Source organism: Cucurbita moschata, unplaced genomic scaffold (assembly GCF_002738365.1).
Source record: "Cucurbita moschata cultivar Rifu unplaced genomic scaffold, Cmos_1.0 Cmo_Scf00013, whole genome shotgun sequence".
Lineage (NCBI taxonomy): Eukaryota > Viridiplantae > Streptophyta > Magnoliopsida > Cucurbitales > Cucurbitaceae > Cucurbita > Cucurbita moschata.
Window position 1 is genome coordinate 508451 of NW_019268529.1, and position 24001 is coordinate 532451.

Here is a 24001-nt window from a genome sequence, read left to right on the forward strand (position 1 = left end):
ATAACCTGTAGTTTGTTTAGCAGAGTAAGAACCCACAAAATAAGTCCGAACAATATCATATCATATCATTGTGAGCAAAAGTTCTCACAACTAGCACGAACCTTTTCGGATGAATCCAAGAACGATACAAATGAAGAATTTCGTAGCTTTTGAATAGAATCTGAAACCTATAGTGGCTTCAAATTGACATTGAATTGGAGTAGCAATAAGTAGTACCATTAGACCACTCTGAAACTATAAAGAAGTATATTGTTTCTGGGAGGAATCCTGAACCAAGAATATGGAATTGTCTCTAGAGTGACTTCAAATTGAAATAGCAGTGAAGCTGCAGGATGATCTAGTACCTCTATATCACTGAGAAACTAAGAAGAAGCTTGTTGGTTCTGGGTAGAATTCAAAGAACAAAGTTATGCAAGTTCTAAAAGGAGTTTGAAATTGATATTGGAGTGAAGGTGGAGCTAATGGGAGCAAGATGATCAAGTTTCAGAAACAGAACAGAAGGCATTCGTTGGTTTGCCAAATCAAGAACTGTATATACATAATCTAGTTTGATTTCTAAAGATATTGTTCAATAAATGTAATGAACAGATCAAAAAGAATAATGCATAGCAGAGTAATTGTATTTATGGAAGTGGGAAGAATCACCATCGGCCATTTTCAGTATGATTCTCCAGCCAAGTTCTGTTTGGCCTTCGCAAGTATCTGCTGAAGACTGAAGAGCTCGAACGGCTATGGCTTCTACTAACAGATTCAGTTTCATTCGAAGCCAAAGAAGAAGATGAATTCGAAGACCTTAATCTTCCGAAAAAAGAAAAGATGTTACGGAATGTTCGTCCGATTCCTCGGTTTTCCCTTCCCCTGCTTCTTCTCGAAGCCCACGAGACCCTTCTCGGAGCTCCGTTGGCATTGAATCCACCGTCCATTTCGGTGTAGACCGCTGGTGGATCTCTCTCGCCGGTCAGTCTACCGCCGGTGAATCGGCCAACGGCGAATCCCCCGCCAGGGAGTCTCCAGATTGTTAACCCTACGGTCTCTTCGTCGACCACGCGATCTGAAACCCCGCCGGCTGGAGATACGCGTTCCGATGGCAGTTCGTGTCGGCAGACTGGACAGGAATTTCTCATCGAAAGCCAAGGGATTATGCAATCGGAGTGATATATGTGCTTACAGGGCATTTCTCGGGCTTCGGTTCCTATTTCAAACGCCTCTTTACAAACCGCACAGTGCGAATCTGAATCCACGTGACTTTCCAAAATCTCAATCGTCGGCATTGATTCCACCGCTGCTTTCGACGCCGGCGGATTTTCAGATCTGCCAAACCCGTTGATCTCCAGTTGAGCCAACTGCTCCAACAACCGATCAAATCCAGTCCCCATCAGAAACTCCGACATCGTCGCCGGAACCGGCCGAAGACCAGACCCAGCACCATCGTCATAGTAAATATCGAAGCTATTATTCTCCCCACCACCGCCGCCCTCATCGCCACCGTCGGCAGAACCACGAAGAACAACAACAGGGTTAAAAGTCGACCGATCCCCAAGTCTACGGCGACTTCGCCGGGTGCTCAAGCGAGGAGACTGAAACGGATCTTGATCCAAAGTGTGAATCGCAGACGGCGAGAATCGACGGTGGAGATTCGCCGCCGGGAGAGAAGACGCGGTTTCGATTGCTTCAACAAATCCACCGTCACAGTAAGGACAAGATATGGTGTCTTGAACCCAAGCACGAACGAATCGATTGCACCGGTAACACCAATACGACGCCGTACCGGAAGCCATCGCCTCAGATCTGACTGAAACAAGAAAAAAAGTGTACAAACTCGCGTTCGTCGAAATGAGGAAGGAGAAGTCGGGAGCTTTAAGACGCATCAACTTTGAGTACAAACAAGGCACGCGGCTCCACACGAGCGTGACAACGCGCTCTCACGCAAATGAACTGGAAACGCTACGTGGCGTTATATTATTGGCCAACATTTAGTGATGAGTGGGACCCATCTTCCCTCCAATACGGATAAAGTTTAAAAGGAAAAACAACAAAAAAAGTTCTCTTTTGGTAAATTAGGGGAGCGCGAGTGGGTCCGAGGCGCGTGAAACCGAAGTGGGACCCACCGAATTCGAGACGTTGACTAAAAGGACGGCCGTTTTGGGCCGGGTCGGTTCGGGCCCATCACCACAAGACGCCGAGTTTGAATTTTGAAACAGTCGCTTGTGCCACGTGGGAACTAAGAAGATTCTACAACGAGGCGACTTTGAATTGAACGAGTTTTCTTTGTTTTTTTAAATTTAAAAAAAAAAAAAAACGACACGTCGTTTGAGAGCGACCGCAGAAGCCAAGGATAACGACATGGAGGAAATTGGAGAATAATTTAATTTAGTTGGTGATGAATTTCTCGCCCAACGTGTTGGTCTAATTAAATTAAATGGTACTGCTAATCTTAGTTTAAATTAATTAATCTACAAAATAATACCATAGGATGACATAATCTATGATTTACATTAGGATTACGTGGCATTTTGTATTTATTAAATGGGTTTAATTTTAGAATAAGATTAGTTGGGGAAAATTATTTGTTTTTTTTTGGTAGCCCACTAATTTTTGTCTCTCTTTCAACGGTCATGACGGAGAGGCGGCCGTCCTGGATATCCACCGCATACGGCGGTGAACTCAGTGAGGATCCACAACATACCCAAAATGGGCCTTATCCAACGTTTCGCTTCTCGCTTCTCGCTTTGAGAATGGGTGGGCCTATGAAAGCGTAATTCAAGCCCATTTAATCTGAATTAATTAAGAGGCTGTTATTGGGCCAGAGTCTTATTGGGCTTCATGTTGGATTGTTAATGGATTACGGGTCATTTGGTGGGCTTTGTTTTATGGGTCGGGTTATTCTGTACCGTACAATTGTATTTGAAATTTAGGAGATGTTCTTTAATATATATTTCACTGTTTTTTTAGATTGAAATGAAAACCCGATTTTATTGAAATTGGATCCGAATTTAAATAGCCAAATAAATAAATAGCGACTAATATATTAGACTAAATTAAAATTCGAGGTTTATAAATAATTAGACACAAATTTATATACGTGTGAAATAATAGGATTGTAATTAAAAAATATATATATTGAATTAAGATATGATAAATAACGTTTAAAGTAATTACGGTAAATTTAACAAAATCTACCAAACCATTAATATCTCTAATTTCTATAAAAATTACGGTAGATTTAAAGTAAGACATTCTTTTAATAGACTAAATTAATAAAAATATCTCTAATTTTTATATTTTTTATAACAAAAATATTAAAATTATTAATAAATTTAAAAAAATCATTAATATTTCTCAATTATATATATTAAAAATGTTCTTACAATTTAAAAAAGACGTTTAAAAGTGTTTTAATGCTCTACAAAAATGTTTAGGAGTATTGGTAAAACTTTTGAACGCGGAATTTTAAAAGCACTTTTTAAAGTTAAAACAATATAAAATATTTTTTTGAACGATCTATTAATAGTTTTCATCCAAAACTAATGGTAACAGTAAGTTTGAAATTTTTTAAAATTTAAGAATATATATATTAATTTTTTTAAAAGTTTATGAGTATACTTCCATTTTTGTTAATTTAGTTTTAAAATTAAAATTTTTGTACCAATATTTTATCACCGTTTACATGAGGTGAGTTTTATTTGCTGATCACCCAACCTTTGGTAATTATTCTACTAGATTTAGTCATTTGACTACTGTCATTTTCACGTAGGTTTCAAATGACGTGCTGTAATATTTTTACAGCGAATCAAAATTTATATTACCACAGTTATTTTTTAAATTATATGTTTTTAGTTTATTAATTGCAAAATTAATAGAGTTTTTCTTTTTATATATTACACATTTTTTCTTTAATGGAATATTTTTTGTATAATAAAGAAATTATTGAAACATTTAGGCAGAGTACAACTTTTTATTAATTTAACATAAATTAATTAACAAAATATGTTTACCCATCGTTCTAAAATTTTAAATTTTTAAACGTAGATGTTAACTATAGTCAAATTATTTTCGTTTGAACCACGCAGTAAAAAAAAAAATAATAATAAATAAATAAATGGCTAATTCATTACCATATTTGCTTATCTATTTACTTCCCAAATTTACTTATTCCTCAAAATCCCATTCTTTAGCCTATTTTTACATGTTACCGTGTTTACTTTTACCATACTTTGCATATTCCAATTTTAGCCTTATCTTATTAATTAGTTCAATAAGAGAAAAACCTTCTATATATTCCAAAATATATGCAACAAATGGTAACAAAAAATCCAATGCTTCTAGAAGATTATAAGCTTCTTGCTTTTAAATTAAAAAAAAAAACAAAAAAACAAAAAAACAAAATGTCTAATCTTTATTATTTTTTGCAAATTAATTGTCACATTTTGTTATTTTTGTAAAGGTCGAATTTATGGAATTGAAATGGAAACTTTATGGAAAAAATACATTACTGTTTATTTAAATTCAATATTAATCTTTTCATGTAAATATTATTTCTAATTATAGCTAATTCTTTTAGAATTATAAATTTTTTATAAAAAAGTAAATTATCTCTAATTTAAAAAAAGATTGAAATGAAAATAATAACTAGATAATTAGAATTTAAACCCATAAAATTCAGCCATGCCACGTCAGAAAATCAAACTAGAATTAAATTAATTAAAAAATTATGTTTTTAAGTGTATGGTAAGAAGTATATAATGGAATGGAACTGACGTGGCATTGGGAGATTCTGAGTCTGAAACACAAGCTTTTATTTTAATTTTTTTTAAATTTCTCTTAATTTTGTAATTTTAATGTTTTTATTTTTTATAAATTAGGTAGGGCTTGGTCAATCTTCTAAATTTAAATTTATTTTTATTTTCAGATATTTGGACTAAAATACAGACAAAATAATATATATATATATATATATATATAAAGATTTTTACCTTCACTGTATTTAATCTCAACTTGAAATGTAATAAAACCCTAAAAGGGTTCTCGTTTGGAGCAATAGCCGCCGGACTGATCTCAGCTGTCCCGCCTTCTTCTCTATATCTCAAATCCTTTTCTTGATCTCATTTCACCACCGGGAACCTATTTTTGTTGTTTCTTTCTTTCACTTTGATTTTGTCTACCTGTTCTTCCCATCGCTCTTCTTGCCATTTGTAATTCGATATATTTGCTACTGTTGATGTTATTACATGGAAATTATGTCGGGGAATTCTCTGTCTTGGTAGAATTTAGGGTGTAGTGGGAACTAAATGATTTTTAGGACACTTTTTTGGGGATTGGAATTGGTGGTTAGGTTGTAAAGGTTCGGGATAGGGAATTGGTGGAACGGATGGAAATTTTGGTTTTGATCAGTTTAGAATGACTCCTTTTGAGCTGTAAATAGTGGTTTCTTGTTGTAGGATTTTTTTTTTTAGGCGTAGCTTTCTGTTGTTGCTGTGAGGCAGTGATCAGATAGGGTTAGAAGGGTAAGACCGATGTTTGGTGGCAACGATGGATCGTTTGGTGATGAATTAGAGACGGAGATAGGGTTATTGCTTCGTGAACAGCGTCGGCAAGAGACCGATGATCGAGAGCGGGAGCTGAATTTGTATAGAAGTGGATCAGCTCCACCGACTGTTGAAGGTTCTTTGAGTGCGGTGGGTGGTCTGTTTGGTGGGGTTGCTGGTTCTGCTAATGCCTTTGCGGAGTTATCGGATTCGAATAATGGTAATGGTTTTGTGTCAGAGGAGCTGCTTAGGTCTGATCCAGCTTACTCATCATACTATTACTCAAATGTGAACCTTAATCCTCGGCTTCCGCCTCCATTGATTTCGAAGGAGGATTGGAAGTCTGCGCAGAGATTGAAAGGGGCTAATTTGGGGTTGGGAGGCATCGGAGAGACGAGGCGATCAAATGTTGGGACGGATAGTGCCGCCAGATCCTTGTTTTCTATGCCCCCTGGGTTTAATGCCAGGAAACAAGCATCTGAGGTCGAGTTGGATAAAGGGCGTGGCGCTACTGAGTGGGGTGGTGACGGGTTGATTGGTTTGCCTGGTTTAGGACTTGGAACCAAACAGAAGAGTCTAGCTGAAATCTTTCAGGTAAATTTCTTCCTTTTACCAGTTCTGTTATTTTCATTGCTGCTTCAGTATTTTTGTCTTTTGAGCATTGAAATCCATTACATGGATTAACAAACATTTCAGTAAACTAGAAGCCTGGAGGTTATGTTCTAAAATCAGTAACTTGATAATATTCGGGTTATTAGTCTGTTCTGTTGACTTGATTTTGAATGTTTGATTTTTATTGGTTTGATGAGTTTATTCTTATTGACTGTTTCTACTAATTTTGGCCGACTGAATTTGTTTTGAAGTGGTGCTATATAAAATTTAATTGATGTTGGCTTTCTAATATATAACAAGTTTTTTTTCCCCAAATTTGTATAACTCCCTTGCTTATTGTTCTTTCTGCTGCACTTAACTCACGTTTCTTGAGTTTGGGCATTATTAGTATTTTTGTTGCATGGTACTGTTGTGTGTGGTTGTTGTTTACAAAATAATTGAACTTTAAGAAGTCTCGATTATGGATGTGTCTTTTTTCCAATGAGTTTATCTCTAAATGTTTGTGCAGGATGACATGGGTCGCACAACTCCTGTTACTGGGCTGCCATCCCGTCCGACCAGCCGCAATGCCTTTGAGGAAAATGTTGAGACAATGGGTGCCACTGATGAGTTGGCCAATTTGCGACATGACTTGATGGTTTCTGAAGTTATGCGATCTGGTGCAAATGGTCAGAGCTCTGGAGCACCTTCTTCATACACTTATGCCGCAGCCGTGGGTGGTTCATTGTCAAGAAGCAATACACCCGATCCCCAGCTTGTTGCAAGGGCGCCTAGTCCTTGTCTTACCCCCATTGGAGGCGGGAGAGTTGGAACTACTGAAAAGAGGAACATTGCAAGCCCAAAATCATTTAATGGCGTCTCATCTGGAATCAACGAGTCTTCAGAACTTGTATCAACTTTATCTGGTATGAACTTGGCATCAGATGATGCCATAAATGAAGAGGGTCATTTGCTATCTCAAATAAAACAAGATAGTAATAACCAACAGGGCTATGCATATGGCATGCAAGGAGGTCAGAATCATATTAAACAACAGTCATATGCGAAGAAGAACGAGTCTGGGGGTGCACCCAGGTCTTCATTCTCAGACTTGAATGACAACAATGGAGGGGGACCCAACTTCTCCAGAGATAGGCATGCTGAACTGCAACACTCTTCTGTTCCTCCTGCTAGCTTGTTTTTGAAAGGTGGTCAGCATGCTTCATCTCATAACAATGGAGCTCAGTATCAGCATGTAGATGGCACAAATTTGACATATCAGAACTTTGGCCTGAGTGGGTACTCGATTAGTCCACCTTTGGCATCTATGATGCCCGGGCAACTCGGCACTGCTAATTTACCAACATTGTTTGAAAATGTTGCCTCAGCTTCAGCTTTGGGAGCCTCTGGTTTGGAGTCACGGGTTCTTGGGGGAGGGTTAGCTTCTGCAAACTTGGCTTCTTCTGCTGCAGATTCACATATTCTTGGTAAATTGGGAGGTCAAATGAGTGGCAATGCTCTTCAGGCATCCTTTGTCGATCCCATTTATCTTCAATACTTGAGGACGCCTGAATATGCTTCAGCACAACTCAGTGCTTTAAATGATCCTTCTCTTGATAGAAATTATCTGGGAAATTCATATATGAACCAGCTAGAACTGCAGAAAGCCTACGGGGCTCTGCTATCACCTCAAAAATCACAATATAGTATCCCATTCAGTGGTAAATCTGGTGTTTCAAATCATCATGGTTATTTTGGAAATCCAGCTTTTGGAGTTCACATGTCTTATCCTGGAAGTCCTATGGCAAATCCTGTCCTTTCTAACTCCCCTGTAGGACCTGGTAGTCCTGTCAGGCACAATGACATTCATTTGCGCTATCCTTCTGGTACAAGGAACTTAGGTGGTGTTATGAGTCCTTGGCATCTGGACGTTGGAAATATCAACGAAAGCTTCTCATCCTCTCTCTTAGAGGAGTTCAAGAGCAATAAGACAAAATGTTTTGAACTTTCTGAAATTGCCGGTCATGTGTTCGAATTTAGGTATGTTATATTACTTGTAGAGCTATTATTATATGTGGTTTAGAGCTATTATTATATGTGGTTTAGAGCTATTATTATATGTGGTTTATCATCACAATCCTATCTTAAAGTAGTTTCTTCTTTCTTCCTTAAATTTTTTTATATATTGTTATTTTCTTATGAGCAGTGGGGATCAATATGGAAGTCGATTCATTCAACAAAAACTTGAAACAGCTACTGTTGATGAGAAAAATATGATTTATCAGGAAATTATGCCTCAAGCTCTTGCTCTGATGACTGATGTCTTTGGCAATTATGTGATTCAAAAGGTAATTAGTCCTCTCTGAACGATATTTGTTATTGTTTTCTGGTTCTAGTGCCTTTCTTTGCTTCTATATGCTTATCACGGGAGTACGTATGCAGTTCTTTGAGCATGGACTTGCAGTACAGAGAAGAGAATTGGCCAATAAGCTTTTTGGTCACATACTTACGCTGAGCCTTCAGATGTATGGTTGTCGGGTGATCCAGAAGGTACTGCTTATCTTAAGCTGGACTCACATATTATGTTCTGAACCCAATATCCTCTTTAAACAATGTCATTCTACTTCAGTGCAACATCAATTGGATGCCTTACTAAAGACTTGAAGAGTTGATTTATCAATATTCTAATATGGTTGGTTAAATCAGCTAATGAAAGTTACCATTTTTATAACGATCTATGTATTTTAACACTTGCAGTGAGAAACAAAATTTGAGTCTGGTGTGGATGCTTTTGGTAGTAGTCTCCCTTGTCTTAGGTTGAGTTTGGACCTAACCCTCTTCCTTCTCTTGTACATTCTTTGTGGTGCAAAGCACGTATTTCCACGAGAGTCTGAGACACGTCAGCTTGGTGAAAAATTCACTGAAGAGTAGCTAAATTATTCTCCTCAAAATGAAAATACATGAATAGAGCCCTGTTGAAGTTCAACTATTGCCCTTTCATAATGTGACTAACTGATGTTTGTAATACTCATTCTAATCATGTGATGAGATTGCATGATTTACTCATGGTTGTCACATAAATATATGTCTACTCAATTGATCAGGCAATTGAAGTAGTAGATCTGGACCAAAAGATTAAAATGGTCAAAGAGCTTGATGGACATATCATGCGCTGTGTACGCGATCAGAATGGGAACCATGTTATACAAAAGTGTATAGAATGTGTCCCCGAAGAAGCAATCCATTTTATAGTTTCAACATTTTTTGATCAAGTTGTGACACTTTCAACTCACCCGTATGGCTGTCGTGTGATACAGGTGCTTTAAATTCTCTATTTCCTAAACTGAGTCGAGCTAAATTTACACCTATTATCAATACTGACATGTTTTCCTTCTAACAGAGAGTTCTTGAGCACTGCAAGGATGAAAATACTCAAAGTAAAGTTATGGAGGAAATTCTAGGATCTGTTAGCATGTTGGCACAAGATCAGTATGGAAATTATGTCGTTCAGGTTCATGCTTCTAGCCGAACTCTTTTACGAAGTGTTATAATTCACTTTAGTTTTAGATAGATTGATACTGTGCAATTTAAACTCTTTTATTTCATCTTTTGGAGTTCTTCATGAGGTGCAAAAAAGCTAAGTATTCTTAATGTTTGAGCTCGAGTTTTTATGGGTTTTTTTTATATAAGAAATCGAACTTCCATTGAACAAATGAAGTAAACAAGGGCATACAAAAAACAAGCCTGAAAAAAAGTAAGATATTTGATATTTCTCTTGTTATTTGATTCTCCTCAACAGCATGTATTGGAGCATGGAAAACCTCATGAGCGTTCTGCAATTATTAAGGAATTGGCTGGTAAAATAGTTCAAATGAGTCAGCAGAAGTTTGCCTCTAACGTCGTCGAGAAATGCTTAACCTTTGGCGGTCCAACGGAGCGCCAGCTACTTGTCAGCGAAATGCTTGGCACTACAGATGAAAATGAGCCTCTTCAGGTTTGTGAACAATTATCTCCCATGCACTGCTTTAATTTCTCACAAATGCATACAAATGGCCCTGTCCAATTGATACAAAAGTGTATGCGAATTCCTACCGATCGTACATCTCCACACGACCTGATACTTCTCGCTATCATTGCTATTCCTAACTTCTTATCTGCCATTCAATCTTATTCAGGCAATGATGAAAGATCAATTTGCAAACTATGTCGTCCAAAAAGTGCTCGAGACTTGTGATGACCAGCAACGCGAGTTGATTCTCTCTCGAATCAAAGTTCATCTCAATGCCCTGAAGAAATATACTTACGGGAAGCACATCGTTGCTCGTGTAGAGAAACTTGTCGCTGCTGGGGGTATATACCATTTGTTTTCCGCCAATCTCGAATGAATGCTATAATATTTCTGTCACTTAACAACACAAATCTAAGTCTTCTGTTCAATCTGTTGCAGAAAGGAGAATTGCAGCTCAGTCTTCTCCACACCCTTCTTTGGTGACCTAGGAAAGAAACCATGTACAGCTAACTGAAGCGATCGACGAACATGCGAGCTTCATCGTCTCTTTCCACTCTTTTCCGTTTTATCATCTAGAGCAGTAGCTCAACCTCAACCTCAACCTCTCTGTGAAGACAGGTATGAGCTGATTGACAATAAAGCAAGTTGTTTGTTTGTACTTTGGAAGGAAGCCTGTACATTTGTAGTTTTAAGCTGCTTTATACGTAGAAATCGATCAATTTCGTGGCACCCGATTGCCGCGGACGAGATAAAAGATGGCTGCCTGCCTATACTTAGTTTCTTTTTTCCTTTTCCTTAAGGGGATGTAAATGACTTTAAAAAATGTTGAGGTAGTTTTTCTTTTTTCTAAATGTTTTAGCGTGACTGTACAAAATGTTGCCATGTGAAGAAGAGAGCTGTTTATGTTTAGATTATTTGAGGCCATACTTTTCTTCTCATCTTTTTCTTCTATCATTTATTTCCGTTTCCTTCATCTCCTCATCCACTGTTTAGGCTGATTGATTTGTTATTATTATTGTTAGAACTTTTAAAATTTTGGCCTATCAGTTTAAGGTTAGTGTCTATTTGGTTGTTGTAAAAGAGATACTCTTTTTAAGTTCTCAAGATTTTAAACATTGTTATAAATGGTCTTGTTCAACGAAAAAGTGACTTGAAACGCATCAAGATAATATTTAGGGAAATTGCGTAAAAATAACAAACAATTGTTTTTGAAGAATTTAGATTCTCATTTTCTCGTACAACCACTTGGTTAATTGGATGTCTATGTGATGAGAGGGCATATAGTAGAATAGATCAAACCTACTCTTGATAGATATCGTCGTCAGACTTTTGCTAGAAAGATGTGAAATGTCCTTGCTGACACACCGATGTCTGGCTCTTATATTGCTAGAAAGATGTGAAATGTCCTTGCTGACACACCGATGTCTGGCTCTTATATTGCTAGAAAGATGTGAAATGTCCTTGCTGACACACCGATGTCTGGCTCTTATACCTTTTGTAACAGTTTGGCTCTTATACTTTTTGTAACAGTCAAAGCTTATAACTAACAGATATTGTCCGTTTGGCTTGTTATGTATCATCTACAAATAGTATCAAAGTTAGTGGCCTTGGGTAACAAATAGTATCGGGACAGTGTCTGTTGATGTAAGGCTAAGTAAACAATATCTTACTGTGAGACACTGACACTGGTTGAAGTAAGGCTAAGTAGACAATATCTTACCGTGTGAGTTACTGATTGAAGTAAAGATTAAGTTGACAATATCTTACCGTGTGAGATACTGATTGAAGTAAAGATTAAGTTGACAATATCTTCTAGCGGTGAATTTGAACGTGATTACAACTTTAATGTTCGTTTTTCAAGCTCACAAATCAACGTTGACCACAACGCTGCTAGGGATGCATGTTCTATTCATGCTAGCCGCTTATCCATCATCTTAGAGATGTAAATGAAATTAAATTGCAATTTTACCATTTATCCTTTAAATTAGCTTTTAGCTTTTAAGTAGAAAATTAGTTAAAACGTTAGGCCTATCCTAGCTGAGGTCATAAACTTTCCAAATTTAGAATGGTTGAATTACTCGTAGTTCGAGGTAGATGATCAAAAATCAAACAAAATTCAATCGAGTTAATCTGGATTGATCATTCCAATTCCAACGAGAAAATTTAGGATGCCCTAACTCAGCAAATTAAACTGGATTTATGGAAGAAAATTAAACAAGCAAGAATAAGATCAACAGCAGGTGATAACATCAATCCTCTTCTTGTTCGACCTTCTGACCGAATCCCCTGGGTCCAGCTTTGGCCTTAACCTTCACCTTCTTCTTCTTTCCGCTCTTCTTGTTAGCCGCCTCCTCTTTCTCAAACTTTTCCTTCTCCCTCTTCTGCAAGAAATCCGTCACAGCAATGTAGATTACCTGAAACTCGAAATACACTTCCCAATGTAAAAACCCTAACCAATCCGATAAAATCAACAGCTATTCGAACAAAATTATTCACTGCAGAAATTCAACTTCGAAATTCGAATCCGAGCACTGATTTTACCCCGATTGTGAGAACAGATAGACCGACGAAAGCGACAAACAGAAGAACAGAGATTATGGTGGATACGCCGTCGTCACCAGTCGATGCTATCTCCTGTGATTTCTCCACCAGCGCGGCGGATTCCGAGGCCAAGGTTTCTTCAGAAACGGCATGGAGCCTACGGATTGAGCCTCGTCTTGGACGATTTTGGATGAGAACGAGAGCTGCCGGTCGGCGAGAGAGATTGAAGGATGAAGCAAAGGATGCAGATGAGGAACGAAGAGAAGGAAGCTTGTAGGAGTTTGGATTGGAAGAGGAGAGGAAAATCGGTAGCGATAGGGAAGTGGATGTGGTGGTAGCCATGGCCGCGCTTCGCTTTCTCTCACTGCTTCAGTGGCAGACGCATCCTCGCTGTCCAGATCCACAAGATCGTTTCGTCCTCGTCGTTGTAAAGAGACTACAAACCGGTATTTTCAATTTCAGAAATAAATTTAAATAAATAAATTCCGTGATGGGCCTAGGTGAATTTGGGCCCAATGGGCTCATTTCCACTTACAGGCCCATCAACTTCCTCTCGTACGTGGATTTACAGTGACGAGACTAGTGCTCTTCAACCAATGCAAAGCAGCACGCGATCAGCTGCCATTATGATCTCAACCGTTGAATCGTCGACGGCCGTAGATATCCAAAGTCCACGTGTCGGAAATCTGGATAACGAGTGGAATTAGATAATGAAATGAAAGCGAAATTCTGGAGTATCAAGAAATATCTCGCCGAATTTTCTTGTGAGAGACCGTGTTCCTAATTTTCCGCAATTTTTCTCTGATTTTCCTGCCTCGCGAACACATTCTTCAATTGAAAAATGTAATCCATCGATCGAATAAGCTACTACGCGATATGGTTGGCTGATTGATTACTGACATTTTGATCCTATTTTTGGTGCAAAGGGGGGGAAGAATCTGAATCGACGAATTTGTTATGGAGCAAAAGAAGAGGGAGTACCACGCTAATGGTGGTAGTGGTTGTATGAATGGCGATGAAAGAGTACTTCTGTGGGAGGAGGGACTGCCTGATGCTGATAGATTAACTCCTCTTTCTCAATCGCTGATTCCGCAGGAACTCGCTTCGGCGTTCAGGATTTTGATGGAACCGCGACGGAGTAAATCGGATGTTTATTCGGCGTCGAAGACGACGATATTGAATATTCGCGACGGACAATTGGAAGGTTATAGAAGTTTTGAGTTTAATGACGGTAGGACGCGAGGTGAAGACGCTTTGATGGTTGAATCGGACGAGGCGGTTGATCCAGATGAGTTGGGATCTGATTCGCGAAATTTGAGGAAGGTTGATTTTGTTGGAGAGGCGAATTTGGCGCCTCGAGCGGAGAATTTGATCGAGGATGCGGCGTTGGCTCGAACCTTGAAGCGGCCGAGGCTCGCTTGGACTCCGCAATTACACAAGCGATTCGTTGATGTGGTTTCTCATTTAGGGCTCAAAGACGCTGCTCCCAAAGCCATTATGCGATTGATGAATGTCGATGGATTAACTCGCGAGAACGTTGCCAGTCATTTACAGAAGTATCGTCTTTACTTGAAGAGGACACAGATATCCTCAACGACCGACGAGGCTCTCGTTCCAATGCCGATGACGCAGAACTCACATGATTCTTCTCCCAGCGCAGATTCACATGGAAACATGTATTTACCGGCTACTTTCCCGATGACTTATATGCCGTCTCCGATGATGCCTATGATGCTTTATGGTATGGGAGCTCATGGTCACGGTCTCAACGATACCGGCATGCCAATGATGAACATGTGCGCAGTGCCGACCCACTCGTGTAGCACGCAAGAGCAGCATGATTAATGGAAATGACAACTAACAAGTAGGATTTAACTGCGCCTTGCTCCCAATGTGTTCCTAATCCGAAATTCAAATGATAAATGTAGTTGGGGGACAATTTCATCTTCTTGAATGGAGCTTTCTTACGCTTTCTCCTCTCTGTGTGCTTGACAGGATTCAAAGTGAAGTGAGTGATTTGAATCTTGAATGGAAAACTACTTGAATCAATTTGATTATTGGGTTATGTGTAATGAACCTCAACCCCTACACTCTGCTTAATTAGATTGAAATTATTGGGTTATTTACTCTGCTGTAAATGTCAGATGATCAAGCTTCTTCTCATCATCATTCATCATCTGAATTCCTTGATTAGCTAGCATAGCAAAAAATCATGGAGTTTCAAGTAGCTGAATTCCTTTCAGATATCATAATAAATAACATTCAATGCCACCAAATTTTCTTCTGCTGGTCCTTGGTGAGCATAGCCTGAAACCATCGCATTCAATGCCACCAAATCCTTCCCCCTACCATTCATTCAGACACTCACACTCACAGACTCCTGAGCATTCTTGTAATACCCAAACTAAACGGATATTGTTCTTTTTGAACTTTATCTCAATAAGAACAATATCTCAAATAAGAACAATATCTCAAAGTATGGACAGAAAGAGAGAGGTATCTACACCTCTATAAGCAATGTTTAGTTTTCTCTCCAATTGATATAGGATCTAACAATATACCACACCCCTTGAGAGATTGACCCCAATCAAGACAATCCACGGGGGAGGTTGTTATGTGGGTGATTTTGTTGGACAGTTTTGTGGGTGATTTTGTTGAACAATGTCCAAGCATGTGATTTTGCCACATGCGGCGTAGAAACCTATGAGCTTCGCAGCAAAATGTGTCAAACGGTTTAGTCCATTGATGATTAATCGAGTTTGGAGTCAATAAGCTCAACGTACTCATCGGAAGAGGAAACAAATCCACGGCGGATGGCCGGGAATCTGTTCGGAGCCCCGAGAAATGCAGCGCCGCCGCCAAAAGTGGGATATATGAATGTATGGTAAATGAGTAACTTCGTGTACAAAACCTATTTAATCCAACGCCAAAAAGTGAGGGCCACAAGCAACAAAACCAAATCCGAAAGCCAAATGTCTCAATTGAAGCCTCAAGTAAAATGAGAAGAAAAACAAACCGAGAGAGAAAAGGAATCGACGATTAGTTCACGAACATGCTCGAATTGGCTACAACGCAAATCATTTCCGACGCCTTCTCAAGATCTGCTTCTCATCCTTCAATTTTCTTTTCGCGAAATCAAGCAAAATCTTCAATATCCTTCCGCCGGTTCTTCAGCTACCCGTTGTTGGCGCCGCCGAGCTTTGAATCGAGTTACTTGACGTATAGGAGGAGGAGCTGCTTAACCCTGGTGAGAGCGAGTCGCAGAGAGTCGCCGTACGAAGTGCTTGGTGTTTCTCCGACTGCAACTCCAAATGAAATCAAGAGGGCTTATCGGAAACTGGCTCTCAAGTATCATCCCGATGTCAACAAAGAGGTAACAGAGTAAATTTTGCCCTCTATTTTGAGTTACTTTTCTGCGTTTTTCTTGTTCTGGGTCGCTTTTGTGTTCTGGTAGGATTTGGATTATCTTTCTTGATAAACGAATCGAAGCTGGAAATTGCCAGAGAAAGCTTCAAGCCACTGCGATAGGAATTACTGTAAAAGAAGAACGAAGAACAAAAAAAAGTGAATTAGTTGTGGAATTTGATAGTTTCTGGGACATGTTCCAATGAACTTTCTATCATAGGAAACTAAAACCTTGTTACCCCATGAGTTTTGGAAGGGAAATTGGAGCACGAAGGGTCAAATTAGGATGTTCTAAGTTTTTTTTGGCTCTGTTTCACTTATGAAATTGGGGCTTCTTTTGAGATTGCTCTTTCAATGTTCTAGATATAAAATCTGAGTGAAATTTTCATGTTTGTTTTATGTAGCCTAATGCACAAGAGAAATTTATGCGTATAAAGCATGCATACAACACACTGCTGAATTCTGAATCTAGAAGGAAATATGATCATGGGAATCATGGATCTGACTTCTCGTTTTCGTCGAACGACTTTAGGCGAAGTAGAAACACCGAAGATGAAGAAACGTTTTACGGACTTGGTAATCTCTTTAGGCTTTTAGTGCATAATCATTCAAATTCTTGTCTGCTTTGCTAGACCTTATTGCCTTTACACAAGTGACTGAATCATGCAAAGGGTTCAGCTCACCATTTTATGATAGTATAACTAAGTTGTGCATGGTGTCTTTAAGGGAAGGTGTATAAGCTTGCAGACTGTCCTCTATTTTACTGTGTGAAACGATGTATACCAATTGTTATGTGAGATCCCACATTGGTTGGAGAGGAGAACGAAGCATTCCTTATATGGGTGTGGAAACGTCTCCCTAATAGACGCATTTAAAAACGTGAGGCTGACGACATTACGTAACGGGCCAAAGCGAACAATATATGTTAACGGTGGGCTTGGGCTGTTACATGTTATCAAGCAAAGTGTATGCCATCCGTTACTAGTCTTGATTGATACTTTTCACACCTTCTGCGAGAATTTAGATTACGTAGTCGTGCTCATCGCTCGGCTTCCTTTCCTTTATACATAATGCATATCATGTAAACTCTTGCTTGAGCAGTGTGCATCTGTTGAAATGATTTAGTGATCCTTTGAGTTCTGTTCATTTCTTCTATTTAAGATCACTTCCGTTATGCTGCAGGTAATGTTTTCAGGGATGTTCAAATAGCACTAGGTAGATTTGTTCTCTCTGACAGAGGATTAATACAGACGCTAATTATCATCTGCTTAATTTCAGAACTACCTAAACATCTTCTATTTTCTCCTTTGTATTGCCTATAAAGCAAGTCGGTCTTGGTAGCTAAAAGCTGTTTTTTTCATTACAGGTGACTTCTTTAAGGATCTTCAAGAAGAATTTCGAAACTGGGAGGCAAGTGCTTCTTCGCAAGGGACGCCGAAGAGCCTATGGGAAGAACTGTCGGTAAGATACCGATGTAGATAGAAATTTCAGTAACATATTAGAAGAATCTATTAAACCAACTGGGCAGAAAAAGAAAAGTGCTATGAATTGCAAAATGATCTCTTTGTATTTACATATTTCAGGAAATTGGGGAGGAATTTGTAGAGTTTCTAGAGAAAGAACTCAACATAACTGATGATTCAGAAGTTGAAACGAACGACAACGACAAAGCATCTCAGAAGACGGATTCTTTCAGAACTTCGAACACAGATGAAACAAGAAACAATGTTCGAAATCAAGGCAACAAGAGCAGTAGTAGTATCGAGGAGAATATCGACGAGATAGAAGCCACTCTCTTGAAGTTGAAGAAGGAATTAGGCTTATAGCTTATAGCTTATAGCATGGAAATGTAGAATGCAGTCTTTCAGCCACCTTTCTGTCAAGAACACATCAAAACAATTGGGTATCATTCTGGAAGGAGGTAACACACACTTGACAGTATATGTTCTTTACCAATTCTCTTCTGTGATGCCATTGAAATGGCATATAATTTGGCTGAGATTGGCAACATTTGGCAACTATTTTAAATTGTTCCTATTTTTTAAAAAATCAATTCTACCAGAAACAATTTACATTGCTGGAGCAAAAGCAACTCAATATTATTTGTTTCATCAAAAATCATTTGTAATATATATCAGTACAAGTAAAAGTGATTACCGGAAGCTTTTGTTGTCGCATCCGGCTGTTAGGACTCAGTTTTTAGCAGATGAATCTGCACAGCCTTCAGGAACAGTGATGTTAACCTGTTGCGTTGCTCTTTCCCCATTGAATCTTCAAAATTGAGAGAAAAAAAAAATGATTACTGTAAATTAAAGTTCAAAAGAAAAATGTATAAGTCACCTACCACCTACTACCTTGTTAATCAACCACCTCCGACCTTGTTAAGTTCTAGGGGAGGAATTGATTGCAACACTTAATACAGTACACGACTGACTAATCAAATTAAAAGTAAAAGGGTATGATTGTAACAAATCTCATCGTTCACGACTTGTTAAGTTTAAGGGGCTGATTCTAACATTTAACGAACAAAAAGGAGTTGATTGCAACACTTAAGACAGTACACGACTGACTAATCAAATTAAAAGTAAAAGGGTATGATTGTAACAAATCTCATCGTTTACGACTTGTTAAGTTTAAGGGGTTGATTCTAACATTTAACGAACAAAAAGGAGTTGATTGCAACACTTAACACAGTACATGACTGACTAATCCTAATCAAATTAAAAATAAAAGGGTATGATTGTAACAAATGACAATCAAATCTCATCGTTCACGAGTGGTTTGTGCAAAATTTTCAAAAAAGAATAATTAATTTAAATTAAATATCATTAAACTAATGATCAAGACAACTTTGAATGTAAGAGTTACTTACCCAGAGAAGTTTGAAACTGAAGAACATCCTCATTTGCATCTCCAAGAGCAGCTTCTTTCAAATACTTCTCAGCCAGTTTAACTCTCTTCACATTCTCCTGTTCCTTGATGAGCATGTTGCCATATTCGAGAAGCTTTTCGAGTGTCATTTTTGGTTGATCAAAAGTTGGCGGACCTTCCTTTGAGTTAACAAGACTTTTTCCGATTCTCTCAACCCCAACGCCGGCAGCCCACTTTCTAACTTCGTCATCATAAACTCGAGCTCTCAAAGCACCAAAGAAGTCTGCAAAAACAGTTCCAAACCTTCTAAATGATGCTACACGTCTGTAAAAGAAGATCATTTATAATCAACTCAACTGAACTACCCCATTAAGAATTTATACTGTGATTGGTTTATTCAGGCAAATATTCTTCTTCCATTGAGAAATGCTTGGTTACAGCTACCCTAAGTTTGTGAAGCTCACCGATCGACTGCCCCGGGAAGGTGTCGACGAGTTTGACAATGTCCTCTATAGGCACACCGTCAGTCCTAAATATTCCAGTGCAAATACCAATACAATCTTCATGAGTTGGAGCCCAATAGAACTTCTCCATACGACCGTCACGAATGAGGGGGGCGTATAATGTTGAGAAGTCATTACCAGTTACTATGATGGGAACTCTGGGATTTTCTTCTTTGTTATACAAGCCTGGCAGCTGCACATTAGTTGGGTTGTCAGCAATGTTCATAAGAGTAGCATTTACCATCTGATTGTTCACTGTGTACTGAGTAGTCCCACCAAACCTTCCAGCTCCAGCATCAAGATCATTGATTAAAAGGCAACACATTTTCCCTTTCTTGATGATATCAGCAGCCTCTCTATATCTTTGCCTGATCAATTTTGCAGGCTCTCCAGCATTCCCACTTTCTAATTCCCCAGCACTCATCATAATAGGGCTGAAATTTCATCATAACTAAACAAAATTAAGACCCTAACAGTTTCAGAGAATAAGGAATGTGTATATTATACTTGAACCCTCCAAAGAATTAACTTAGAACTAGCTGGGTCTTGAACTCACTTGATTCCCATCTTGGCAAATACAAGTTCACACTGGAAAGACTTTCCTTGACCTTTACCTCCCCAAATACCAAGAATGAGAGGAACCTAAATGTATCCAAGAAGATTGGCAAGTTAGCAATGGAAGAAAACCAGAACTATATCATGTGTCAACCGTATTTTTAACCTTAATGTTTGGCAGGCTCATGAAGTTCTTGACGATGTGAACCACAAGTTTGTCCATGAATGCTGGAGCTATGTAAAATCCATCCACATTATTGTCGAGGTTGTATCTGAAAGAATGTGATACTATAAGTAAACTAGAACAAGAATCTCCAACTCAACTGCAAAATTCTATATTAACACATACTGCCGAAGTCCAGCGCTAATGTATTCATATGAACTCATGATAGCATTGTGAGTTCCTGTCCCCATGGGAGCTTGAAAAAGAGGATCTGCCAATCCCTTCCCTCTGGCAATGTCTTGCTGGTCATCAGATGTATCAAAAGCAAGGCCTCGCCATTTGTCCTTCTCGGTCTGCTTCTCCTCATCATACTCAGCAACAATCTTGAAGTTTCCAATCACCATATTTGAGGTGGTGAATCTGGAACTGAAATTCTTCAACCTTCTGCCCAAAAACGCAGAGTTTGGAACTAAACCTCCATAGTTACTGTTGTTTAACTGCATAGGATTAATGACAGGATGGTGAGGATCACTTTACTTTCATTCTTTTATACAAGTTATAATGACAATGAAATCCTCCATATTTTGAAACATGTGAAGCTTTAAGTTACAATGACATTCAAGATTGAAAGATGAAACCCATAGAGAAAAGAACATATTATTCAACAAATTGAGTCTATTCTCCATCAAACAACCCAAAAGATGTACTGAAGCAAAAGGCGGGAAGAAACAGTACCGATGTTCTATTAACAGCTCCAATGGTTGCGACCGTGGTAGCCATGGATTAAGGGCTTATGGGTGTGAAGCAGTGAAGTTCTAGCTGTTTCCTTGTACCCTCCTCTCGAAATAGATGAACAATCAAGTGTGCCACCTCAAGCTATATGAAATTGCCAGTTCGACCTCTTCAATACAGAGTCCAATGAACTCTTGAAAGTCTTGAAACTGGTATTCTCAACTACACAAGTGTTCAGTAAATATAATAACAAAACATGATTCTCAAATCTGCTTAATCTAAAGCGACCGTTGAGAAAAACCCAGAGCTTTTATATTTTTTCTTGTACGTAAAACTTACACCACAAACTTTCTCCATACAGTATGGTCCATACCCATGAAGCTAAAGCCCAAAAAATAATTCAAGAGATATCTAAAAAGACTTGTGCGAAATAGAACAAAAAGCCTGCTTTCTGTTCATAATAAATATGAACAAAAATCGGGGGACTACTCATCTCTTCGAGATATTTAAAGTGGACTAACTTCCAACAAACTAAAAAAGGGGCCCTTCCAAATGCGTTTAGTTTTTCAATGGACACATTTAGATAGTTACTGATGTATGAAGCAAATACGAGTTAGTTAGTATAGTTATATTTAGTTAATTAATTTAGCTAAAACGTTTTCTTTATCTAAGAACAATTTCATAGATGTATGTAACGTACAAAGGGATAGAAAAATCCATGAGAATTACAAAAAAACATTTTCCAATTGATTAAAAGGAAGCATAGTATATGGAGCAAGGATATTAGACAGTTTAGCTAAATTTTTAATTTCAGTAAACTACTTTGCCAATTAGTAATTAGGATTTGATTGTATTTCCATTACCTTTGTAAAGCTATAAACAGCCATATTGAGGCTGTGTTAAAGAACTTTTTGAAACTCCAATCAACGAAATTATGAGTGTTCTCTCTATTGAGAGTTCGCTAGTGTTCTTGATTTCTCATCCTAACACTAAAACCTGGTGCATCAGTCAAAATGTTAGCTCAAAGCCAAGTGAATGAAAGTAACCACCAAAGATGTAGAAGAAACGACAAATATATAGTCCACTAATTGTTCCAAGTAATTCTCAATTCCTGCAGAATCAGTTCTTGTTTTCATGCAGAAGACAGTTCAATAGTCAGGATATGTTGAAGATAACAAGAAACTTGTAAGAAGAAAGAACCCCAGCAAACCAAACCCCCTCAACAGATAAGGAAAAGAAACAGGAAATCAAACAGAAAAAAAAGGATGAATTGAAGATAGATTACTTGGAACATCAAAAGGCTATACGATATGGCACTTGAACCGAAGGTTGTGGAACAAAATGACAATCCTTTGTCCACTTGTGCGAAGTGGGTCATGAGAATTATGAAAACACAAGCCGGTGTGATCATCAGCCCATAATTTTGTACATACCTGGTTGGATCACCGACGCCAGCGGCCAATACTCCACAATGATCGCAAGAATTATGAGGCCTTATGATTGGGCAGTATGTCCGGGGCTGCTGCCTATGTTACTATCTACCTCAATAGCAAATTTAGTATACATAAATTTTGAAATCAAGATGAACGAACTCAATCAGCATAGTAATTCCTTTATGATTATTACCCTATCATTAATAGATATAAAAGTGGTATACAATGGTAGACATTAGTGATATCAACAACATAAAATAGAAAAAAGAAAACGAAATACTTAAATAGGTGCATGAAAAGTTATAAATATATTACATTCACAAATGACCTAAATTATCTGGTTAGTGTAAGAAATTTGCATATATTGCTATCAGTGCTATTAGTGCTATCAGTGTAAGTTTCGATCCGATCGACTTAGATTGTTAGGAATCATGACCCTCCACAATGGTATGACATTGTCCACTTTGAGCATAAACTCTCATAGCTTTGCTTTTGGGCTTCTCGAAAAGACCTCGTATCAATGGATATGTATTCCTTACTTAGAAACTCATGATCATCTACTAAATTAGCCAATGTGGGACTCCCTCCCAACAATCCTCAGCAATCCTCCCTTCGAACAAAGTACACCATAGAGCCTCCCTTGATGTCTATGTAGCCCTCAAACAGCCTCCCCTTAGTCGAGGCTCGACTCCTTTCTTTGGAGCCCTTGAACAAAGTACACCCTTTGTTCGACACATGAGTCACTTTTGACTACACCTTCGAGGCTAGCAATTTCTTTGTTCGACATTTGAGGATTCTACTGACATGGCTAAGTCAAGGGTATGATATTGTCCTCCACAATGGTATGATATTGTCCACTTTGAGCCTAAGCTCTGGTGGCTTTGCTTTTGGGGAGGATTTTTTTAGTTCAATAATACGTAGAGGGTAGGATTTGACGATCTCTCGATCAAATGCACAAATTTAATGTCAATTGTGTTAGGCTCAAGGTATGTAATACTGTTCTTATCCTTGTTTTTTTTTAATTGAAAGGAGAGGGACGTTCAGTTCCAGGTCAGCGTTGAAGGGTTTAAACTTTCCACCCTGTTCTTCAGGAATGGAGAAACAAATTGGTTGAAAGCCTAAAAACGTTTAGAAGAATTGCTAAATAAAAGATTGTAGGTTATGGCAGAAAACGTTAAAGCGTACCTAATGATCGTTACATATTACCCTCCGATCCTCTTCACAACATTATGAAATGAAATTTGGTTTCAGGAATTCTTACCAAGAACAAGTCTCCATTACTTTCCTCTCTTCGTCTTCTTCTTTTTGCCCTAACTTTCTCCTTCAATGAATGCAAATCAAGCTTTCGTGGTTGATTTCCCCAGAGCAGCAATGGAGAAAGAACATAAATCCAGATTGCCTAAACCTCCGACCAGGTTACAGAAGCAGGCGCCGGCGAGTCTTCATCTCGATCAACTAACGAGTGTCTCAATGTCTTCTGGTAGTGCTGATATTTCTTCGAAGGCGGTTCTTCCTCTGCTATCGCCGCTCCCTTCATCGCCACAGCCTTTTCCTGAAACTGAGGGAAATAGAAGAGCAGCAAACGGAAATACCGTAGACGGCGGCTATGGCGATCAAAGAGGTATGTGTTTTGCACCTCCTGGTGGCTGGCAACATCCAGCGGTGGCGACGAC

The 24001-nt window shown here is 38.5% G+C and overlaps 6 protein-coding genes across 11 annotated transcripts; 3 read left to right on the plus strand and 3 right to left on the minus strand.

Moving 5' to 3' along the window:
* Positions 1 to 410: 410 nt before the first annotated feature.
* LOC111451192 (E3 ubiquitin-protein ligase RDUF2-like) lies at positions 411 to 1844 on the minus strand. Its single transcript, XM_023091514.1, has one exon. It carries the CDS (start codon positions 1776 to 1778, stop codon positions 642 to 644), a length of 1137 nt encoding a protein of 378 aa, XP_022947282.1. The 5' UTR covers positions 1779 to 1844; the 3' UTR covers positions 411 to 641.
* Positions 1845 to 4991: 3147 nt separating this feature from the next.
* On the plus strand, positions 4992 to 11063 carry LOC111451184 (pumilio homolog 2-like). Its single transcript, XM_023091498.1, has 9 exons — positions 4992 to 6119; positions 6646 to 8156; positions 8323 to 8464; positions 8559 to 8666; positions 9221 to 9433; positions 9517 to 9627; positions 9916 to 10110; positions 10292 to 10466; positions 10564 to 11063. The coding sequence occupies exons 1-9, from the start codon at positions 5514 to 5516 to the stop codon at positions 10611 to 10613; spliced, it is 3111 nt and encodes a 1036-aa protein (XP_022947266.1). The 5' UTR covers positions 4992 to 5513; the 3' UTR covers positions 10614 to 11063.
* Positions 11064 to 12176: 1113 nt separating this feature from the next.
* LOC111451198 lies at positions 12177 to 13121 on the minus strand. The gene is made up of 2 exons (XM_023091527.1): positions 12667 to 13121; positions 12177 to 12539 (listed from the first exon to the last, which is right to left on the minus strand). The coding sequence occupies exons 1-2, from the start codon at positions 13006 to 13008 to the stop codon at positions 12375 to 12377; spliced, it is 507 nt and encodes a 168-aa protein (XP_022947295.1). The 5' UTR covers positions 13009 to 13121; the 3' UTR covers positions 12177 to 12374.
* A 280-nt stretch (positions 13122 to 13401) lies between these two features.
* Positions 13402 to 14804, plus strand: LOC111451196 (transcription factor PCL1-like). The gene has a single exon (XM_023091523.1). The coding sequence runs from the start codon at positions 13624 to 13626 to the stop codon at positions 14509 to 14511; it is 888 nt and encodes a 295-aa protein (XP_022947291.1). The 5' UTR covers positions 13402 to 13623; the 3' UTR covers positions 14512 to 14804.
* A 499-nt stretch (positions 14805 to 15303) lies between these two features.
* LOC111451197 (chaperone protein dnaJ 20, chloroplastic) lies at positions 15304 to 18182 on the plus strand. 2 transcript variants are annotated; one of them, XM_023091524.1, is made up of 5 exons: positions 15304 to 16039; positions 16476 to 16647; positions 17254 to 17286; positions 17438 to 17532; positions 17655 to 18182. In XM_023091524.1, exons 1-5 carry the CDS (start codon positions 15719 to 15721, stop codon positions 17895 to 17897), a joined length of 864 nt encoding a protein of 287 aa, XP_022947292.1. In that variant the 5' UTR covers positions 15304 to 15718; the 3' UTR covers positions 17898 to 18182. The 2 variants fall into 2 exon arrangements, with proteins under 2 accessions (XP_022947292.1, XP_022947293.1); XM_023091525.1 differs by lacking the exon at positions 17254 to 17286.
* Positions 16123 to 23675, minus strand: LOC111451195 (ribulose bisphosphate carboxylase/oxygenase activase, chloroplastic-like). 5 transcript variants are annotated; one of them, XM_023091522.1, is made up of 10 exons: positions 23590 to 23675; positions 22181 to 22433; positions 20899 to 21117; positions 20350 to 20660; positions 20167 to 20272; positions 20002 to 20087; positions 19407 to 19879; positions 18944 to 19225; positions 18229 to 18342; positions 17833 to 17947 (listed from the first exon to the last, which is right to left on the minus strand). In XM_023091522.1, exons 3-9 carry the CDS (start codon positions 20941 to 20943, stop codon positions 18257 to 18259), a joined length of 1389 nt encoding a protein of 462 aa, XP_022947290.1. In that variant the 5' UTR covers positions 20944 to 21117; positions 22181 to 22433; positions 23590 to 23675; the 3' UTR covers positions 17833 to 17947; positions 18229 to 18256. The 5 variants fall into 5 exon arrangements, with proteins under 5 accessions (XP_022947288.1, XP_022947290.1, XP_022947289.1 ...); XM_023091520.1 differs by lacking the exons at positions 17833 to 17947; positions 23590 to 23675 and adding an exon at positions 16123 to 16200 and having other exon boundaries at positions 22181 to 23062; XM_023091521.1 differs by lacking the exon at positions 23590 to 23675 and having other exon boundaries at positions 22329 to 23062.
* Positions 23676 to 24001: the final 326 nt, after the last annotated feature.